Consider the following 8,241-nt stretch of genomic DNA (forward strand, 5'->3'; position numbering starts at 1 on the left):
GTGGTTGTCTCAACTTGCAGCTGCCTTTTTCCCTTTTTTTTTTTTTTTTTTTCAAAAAGTTTACTTATGGGACCAGCAGTTGGCATAATGGCTACATCAGTGGACTCCCACGTAGTTGCCTACGGTTCGTGTCCCGGGCTCGGTGGTTTAAACTCATGCCGGGTGCGTGTATGTGCATGCCCAAGATCTTGAGAGGAGAATGGAGGAGAAGGGATTGCGGTGTGACCATCCTGCCTAGGGGGGTAATTTCTTGCTTTCTGTCTCTCTGTCTCTGTCTGTCTGGCGAGCACACATGCCCTATAGCAAAACCCCCTCCCCACACACACAAAAAAAAGTTTACCTATTTATTTCTTCCACGAGCAAGAGAGGGAGAGTACCTCCAGCAGGGTCCCAAAGCCACGATCTACCCAGCCTTGAGCCAGTTGTGGATCATGGCATACCTGTGCCCAGCCTACTCAGAGAGGTCTTTGGGCTTGAGCAGAGAACCTTCCCTTGTAGGGTTACCTCACAGAGCATCTCATTTTACCATGTGACACCACCTCTGCCCCCCTGTATAGCTTATCAAAACTGTGTAGAGTGGGTGGGGTCTGGGTGAATGCTTGATGGTTACCTTTGCGTTTTTCCCGTGAACTAGTTAATTTATACAGGGGAGAAACTTTTTCCTGTCTGTACAGATGGCACTTCCTATTCCAGGTCCTTACTTTGGAAAGATCTTGTAATAGTGGCTGCTGTGTTTTTGTATTTGTTTGTCATAGGGCAAGTGTACTCAACAGAGAGGGAAGGTGAGAAATCACCCCCCAGGTGGGCTGGCCATGCCCCAATCCCTTCTCCAGTGTCTTCTCAGGATTTTGCATGTTACAGGCGTGATTTTCAAGCCACCAGGTCTGAGACTCAAACCGCAGTTGGTCATGTGGGAGGCCAGCACCTTGATCACTTTGCTACTTGCTGTCTCTGTGGCTGCCATTTACTGAGCATTGGCCTATGCGTCAGGACTGTTAAAGATATTCTGTGGACATTTTTTCACTCTCCCGACAACGCTCTGAGGTTGTTGTCATTGTCGGTTTCACAGATGACACCGAAGACTGCAGACAAGTTAACTTTTCCTCAATGAGGCAGCTTGTAGGTGGCAGAGCTGGGCTTTCACAGCAGAACTGTGTGACTCCGGGGCACATTTTTCTCCTGCGAGGCCTTCAGCCTGCCTTCCTGTGGGTGAGTGTGGTAGCAGAGCACAGGCTGTCCAGATGCCAGATGCAAGCCAGGCATGACGCAGCATTCTCTGGGAGCAAATCAGTGACCCATCCTCGACAGAGAGCAGCCTCTCTGCTGACACTCCACCAGGTCAGGTAGATGCAGATCATCACAGGAGGCTAATTTACTACTTGACCCTGCCATGCAGCACTGTTGGGGCACTAGGTGGCGTGGTGGTTGAGGTGCTGGCATCCCATGGGTCAAATCCCATACCTGGTGGCTTGAAATAAGCCAGGCACATATGCATGCATATTCAAAATCCCAAGAGATTGGAGGAGAAGAGATTGCTGTGTGGCCATCCTAGGGAGTGATTTCTCACTTTCACAAAAGTGAACATTAAAAATGCAACAGTGGTATTTGGAAAATAATAATAATAATAATAATAATAAAAGCAGGGGAAAAGCCCTGTCGCACAGTGGTGAGGAGATCTAGACCCCTCATGACCAACTACAGTTTGACTCCTAGCCCTAGTGGCTTGGAAAACATAGCAGCCACATGCACATGCTCACCGAAAGCCCTGAGAAGATGGAGAACTGGAGAAAAAAGAATGTAGCCTGGCCACACCCCACTGGAGGTCCTTCCTTTCCCCCTTTCTCCCTCTCTGGTGAGCACATGTACCCTCCGACAGATAAATAAAGTTATAGGTAATTGCATGGTACTGAGTGGTAATGTATTTCTGCTTTTGTTCTTCTGTTCATCTTGAATCTCTTTTCTTGCAGCTTATTTCAGTTTTGAAAAATTTGCCTGAAAGTCTGAACAACGGAAGGCAGCAGCCGGCCGTGGGGGTGACCTATGGTGAGTGTTGTGGAGATGGAGGTCAACATGGTACAGTTCTCCAACTTCCACTGATTTTTATCTGTGTAGTAGGTTCCCTAAGTGGTTATGATGCACAGGACAACAAAATGAATGATTTGCCTACTCGTTTGGAAGTAAGAGACTTTAGGATGCACTTTCCTAAGAAAAGTGAATCGTTCCCTAATAGCATCCAACATCCTGGCCATATTTTTAATTTTCCTAATTGTCTAAAAACATATTTTATAGCCTTTTTTTTTTTTTCCAAACTAGGATTTGATTGTAATTCATTGTTCTCTAGCTTCTTTGTTTTTGGGAGACAGTCTTGCTATGTCGTGCCCCATCACAGTCCTATTGCCTTTGCCTACCAGCCAAGCCCACGACGCCCAGCCCTTTTTCAGAGAGGGTCTTATTGTGTTGCACAGACCAGCCTCAAACTTGGGGTCCTCCTGCTTCCGCCTCCCAAGTATGGTTACTCCTAGTACTCACCACGGCCCCTGGACTAGCGGTGGGACTGAGAACTGAACTCAGGCTCCTATGTGGTCTAACCTGTGGGGCATAGTTTCTTAGCACAGTGTCTTTGGTCTCTTTAATCTAAAGTAATTCCTCTACTATTTTCCCTTTTTGTGTCATTGACTTTTTGAAGAGCCCAGGCCAGTTATGACTAGTTTGTTTCCTGCCAATGTTTAATTTGTTTTCTATTGAAAATGTTATTGGAATGTTATTAGAAAGAGTATTTCATGCATAATACTGTGTTTCAGTGACATTTTTTTTTTTTTTTAACAAATGATTTTAAAAATTTGGGACCAGCAGTTAGCGTAATGGCTATGTCGCTGGACTCCCATGGGACCCAGTGGCTTAAAACTCACGCCGGGCATGTGTGCGTGCGTGCCCAAGATCCCAAGAGGAGAATGGAGGAGAAGGGATTGCGGCGTGGCCATCCCCTCTGGAGGGTGATTTCTCGCTTTCTGTCTCTCTGTCTCTGTCTGGCTGGCGAGCGCACACACCCTATGGCAAAAACCTCTCCAAAAAAAATAATAATAATAATTTGAAAAATTTATTTAATTTCATTTGTTATTATAATTCTTTTTAATTTGACTAGAGAAAGGCAGAGAGAAAGAGAAAGAGAAAGCAAGAAAGTAAGCTGCCAGGTCCTAGACTTGAACTGTGATCACACATGTAGGAGTCCAGAGCCTTCACCATACCACCTGTTGGTCCCTCCATTTGGTTTTAATTTTAAGATTTTAACATTTTTTCTATTATTTAGTTTAGTTTTTGAATATATAAAACATATGCCTGAAGTAAAAGTTAAAACTATTTGAGAAAATGAACTCAGGGAAGTCTCCCTCTTGTGCTTCCAATCTAAGGGTATCACTTCAGTAAGCCATGACATCAGGTTGTACCAAAGCTAGTGAAGCTAAGTGCGATCACTCGACTGAGACAGGGACCACCACATCAGTCCAGTGTAAAGATGTGTTTTTCTGTTTACTATTAACAAGTAAGCTATGGATTAATTCTGGACACTAAAAATATCCTTATTTATTGCTAGGCAAAATATTGCTACTAACAGAAAAACTACTGACTAACATTTCAGATTTCTTTGTAGTTTTCTTTTTTCTTCGTCTTTAGAATGTATCCTGCAAGGGATATGTAGTCAGATTACTGTGTTTAAAATTTAATGGAGATCACTGCTTTTTCCATGTAGTTTTGTTATCTACTTTGAAAATAGGTTTATTTCTTTCACTTTGTTTTTTATTTTATTGGTTACATCAATTTCCTTTGGGATTAAATTTTATTTTTGAATAGGTAAACAATTTATATTATTCAGAAGTTAAAACCATTTAAAAGGTAGACACAGAGAAGTCCTGCTTCCATTTCTATCTCATCCGCTTCTGCAGCCTTCCCTCCCTGGGTAACCATTTTCATTAGTTTCTGATTCAACCTTCCAGCGTTTTCTTTCACTAAGATAAGCAAAAACACACATGTTATTATTTTTCCTTCACAGAAAGTGGCATAAAATAACACACTCTTCTGCATCTTTCTTTTTTTAGTGAAGAGTGTCTTAGAGACCACTTCCTGTTAATAGGGAGAGACTTTTCTTTCTTTATGGCAGCATAGTTCTCAGTATATGGGTAGACCATAACTTATCCAACAGCTTCCTTACTGATAGACATTTGGATTATTTCTAGTTTTTTGCTGTATCAAATAATTCTGTTAGGAATAACTTTATGTCCATGTTACTTCCTAATCTAATAGATAAGACATTATATCTTGGAGTAATTTTAATTTACTTTATTGCTGTGAGTGATGTTGAAGATCTTTTCATATGTTTAAAAAGGACTGTTGGGGCTGGCAGGTGGCCTGGTGGTTAAGGGTGCCGAACTCCTACATGGCCAACCATAGTTCAAATCCTGAAACTGGTGGCTTGCTTTCTCACTTTCCCTCTCTCTCACTCTGTTCCTCTCTTTTATTTATTTATTTAAATAAATAAATAAAGTTAAACAAAATAATTTTTTTAAAAAAGGACTATTTGCATTCCTTTATTCTGAGAAGTATCATATCTTTTGACCATTTTTCTATCAGATTTTTTATCTCAGTTTTTAGAAGTACTTTAAATAATAAAGAAATGAGTCCTCTGTGATTTAAATTGCAAATTCTTTCAGTTTGTCCTTTTTTGTTGTTGTTTTTTGAGAGATTTTTGCTATGGGGCATGCTGGAAAGACAGAGACAGAGACAGAAAGCAAGAAATCACTCCTGGGCAGATGGCCACACCACAATCCATTCTCCTCCATTCTCCTTTCAGGATTTTGAGCACATACGCACACTCACCTGGTGTGAGTTTTAAGCCTCTGGATCTGGGAATTGAACTGCAGTTGACTATGTGGGAGCCCAGTGATGTAACCATTGCGCCATCTGCTGGTCCCATTTTTTTTTAACTTATGACATTCTGTATTATAAAAAAGTTTCTAAGTCTCACTTAACAATTTTTAATTGTTTCTAGACTTGGAGTCACAGAAGGCCTTTTGTACTCCCAGATTATAAAGAAATTTACTTGGATTTTCTTTGAGTAATTGTATATGGTTTATTTATTTGGTTTACTTCTTTTTACTTTGTGTTATAGAAAAAAAAATTTTAAATAATTGTTTTATTTAACTTTATTTTTTTTAAACACTTGACCAGAGAGGGACAGAGAGAGAGAGAAAGTGAGAAAGCCGCTAGGTCCAGGACTTGAGCCGTAGTCAGCCATGTGGGAGTCCAGTGCCCTTAACCATCATACCACCTACTGGCCCCATGTTATGGAAAATTTTGAACATATACAGAAGTTGAGAGAAAAATGTAATGGGTTCTTTTGTACCTATTATTCAACGTCAGTAATTATCACTCATGGACATTGAACCTGATATTCATTCTTGCTCTTGGCTTTATCTTGTAGCTCCGAAGATATCTGCTAGTACCAGCTGTATAAAATGGGAGGAACAAACATCAGAGGAAATACTCAGGCTTTATCGTGCCATTGGAAGTATAGTAAGTTGTGAAGTCAGGTTTTAGTGTTGCCCAATTGGTTTGTGTGTGTGTGTGTGTGTGTATGTGTGTGTGTGTAATTTGCTTCCTAAATATTTTTATGTAGGAACATATGTCATAAACTAAGCATAGGAAACCTGAAATTTATTTTAAAAATATTTTTCATGGGCCAGCTCAGTGGCGCTGTGGTAACATTCTGCTCAAAAAAAGGCTGGGTGCATCTGGAAGATCATGAGTTTGATTCCCTGGTCAACCTGTATGTTTTGGGTAGGCATGGCATGATCCCAACTGACAGGGAAGGTGGGGAGATCATGGTGTGGGACCCCATTAAAGGTACTTGTTTTTCCTCTCTCTCTCACTCTCATAAAGGAAAATAATAAAACTTTTTAAAAATAATTTAAACATTTAAGTTTTTATAGAGGCCTTAGTTTTTTTTTTGATGGGGGAGAGGTTTTCACTATAGGGCGCATGCGCTCACCAGAGAGACAGAGAGACAGAACGTGAGAAATCATCCCCTAGTGGGTATGGCCATGTCCCAATCTCTTCTCTTCTATTCTCCTCTTGGGATCTTGGGCACACATGGACAAGTGCCTTGTGTGAGTTTAAGCTGCCGGGTCCAAGACTTGAACTGTGGTTGACTACATGGGAGTCCAGCGACATAGCCATTACACCAACTGTTGGTCCCGAGGCCTTAGAATTTACAAAATACTGGGGCAAATTTACAAAGCACTGGGGCCAGCAGGTGGTGTAATGGTTACGTTGCTGGACTCCCATGTGGCCGACTGTGGTTTGAGTCCCAGACCTGGCAACTTGAAACTCATGCAAGCTGTGTGTGCACAAAATCCCAAAAGGAGAATGGAGGAGAAGGGATTGTGGCGTGACGATCGCCCTGGGAGGGTGATTTCTTGCTTTCTGCCTCTGTCTCTTTGGCGAGTGCATATGCCCCATAGCAAAAATCTTTTTTTAAAAAATGTACAAAGCACTTTCAAGTTTATATTATGAAGTTCCCCATAAACAAGTTTTATTATCCTATATCGTAGATGAGTGGAATGAAAATGAGTTGATTAACTTAGGAATACCCAGTCACTAAATAATGAACCTGAACCTTCTAACTCGAAATCCACTCCTTTTTTTCACAGTGTCTTTCTGGTTCTGGCCCATTTTTAATAATTCTTAATTTCTTTTTACATATGGTATACAAAGTGGAGTTATAATGTAACAGCTTGTTAAATATTTGAGTTAAATTTTCAATTCTTTGACCGATTTGTGTTTTTTTTCCTTTCATTTTGATAGCTATTTGTGTTATTTGAACTCTGGGTTTACCAAGTGTGTGGTATTTAATGAACCACTCTGTAATTAATGTTAGGTCAAGTGGGAATCTGCCTCTGGATATCTGTAGCACACCCAGGTTCTTCAGTTATGATCACAACTTTGTTTTGTAATTATTATCTCACTTTAATGGAGAAATTGGAACAATTGAGGCTTAAAGTACTCAGTGAATTGGTGTTGAGTGTTGTTCAAGGGCACGTCACTAGTTAATAAGAATCAGATTCAGGTTTTGCAGATGTGTCTGATTACAAATTCTGTACTTTTCCTGCCATAGCAGAAGGGTATCAGGAACGTAGACTTTACAGCCAGGCAGAACTGGGTTCCAGCTTGTCTCTGATACTACCTAACTATGTAGACTTTGGAAAGTAGTTAACGGACTACCTTTAGTTTGTTCATTGGAAGACTAAGGCTTATATAATGTCTGTCAAGCACCTGGCATGGAGTAGGTACTTATTAAATGATAGCTGTTATTATTCATTCATTCATTAAATAAAATATTAATTGAAAGCCATGTGTTAGGTGCTAGAGATACGGGTGGTATGGGAGGACAAACAAGAAATAAGTAAATAAATTTTTAAAATTGGGGCCTGTCCTACATGGCCTACTGCATGGTTTGAATCTCAGCTGTAGCAGCTTGAAAAACATCCCAGGCACATGTGTGTACATGTCCAAAATCCTGACAGAATAGAGAAATGTAAAGAAGGGATTGCAGCACAACCAGGCGCCATTGAAGGATGTTTTTTCCCTCTACCTCTCTCTGTCTCTCTCTCTCTCTCTCTGATGAGTACATGTGCCCTCTGGCAAAATTTGAAGAAAAAGAATAAATCAGACAGTGTGATTAAGTTCCTTGTTGAAAATGAAAATAGGATGTATGGTAGAATAACTAGAGGTTATTTTATTGGAACATTGGGGAAGTCATGACGCATTTTTGCTTAGAAAAATATGTCATGACTTTCCTGACGACCTAATGAATTGGGTAGATAAAGAAGACCTCTCAACTGACATTTAAGTTGAGATCTTAATGACAGTAAGGAGTGAGCCTTGCCAAGAACAGAGAAAGCATTTCAGGCACAGAGGAACTAGTACAGACCCCAAGGTGAGCTAACCCAGCTAAAGTTAATAAGAATCAGATTCAAATTTTGCAGAGCTGTTTGATCATGAATTCTGTACTTTTCCTGCCATGGCAGAAGGTTATCAGGTACATAAGATGCTATGTAGAAGAAGGGATTGCAGCACAACCATTTCCATTGGGCAGTGGGGCAGGGTACTTTCTTTTCTTTTTTTTTTTTTTTTAAGAATGATTTTATTTAACTTTATTTATTCATTTTAATTTGAACAGAGAGGAGCAGA

The 8,241-nt window shown here is 40.4% G+C and overlaps 1 protein-coding gene across 1 annotated transcript in view; it reads left to right on the forward strand.

Moving 5' to 3' along the window:
* Positions 1–8,241, forward strand: part of MTFMT (mitochondrial methionyl-tRNA formyltransferase) — a 32,493-nt gene that overhangs the window by 9,628 nt on the left and 14,624 nt on the right. Inside the window, exons 6-7 of the mRNA XM_006141723.3 lie at positions 1,968–2,043; positions 5,474–5,565. Coding sequence (XP_006141785.1) covers positions 1,968–2,043; positions 5,474–5,565 — 168 coding nt within the window. The remainder of the gene's footprint in view (positions 1–1,967; positions 2,044–5,473; positions 5,566–8,241) is intronic.

Source organism: Tupaia chinensis, unplaced genomic scaffold, assembly GCF_000334495.1.
Source record: "Tupaia chinensis unplaced genomic scaffold, TupChi_1.0 Scaffold000063_1, whole genome shotgun sequence".
Lineage (NCBI taxonomy): Eukaryota > Metazoa > Chordata > Mammalia > Scandentia > Tupaiidae > Tupaia > Tupaia belangeri.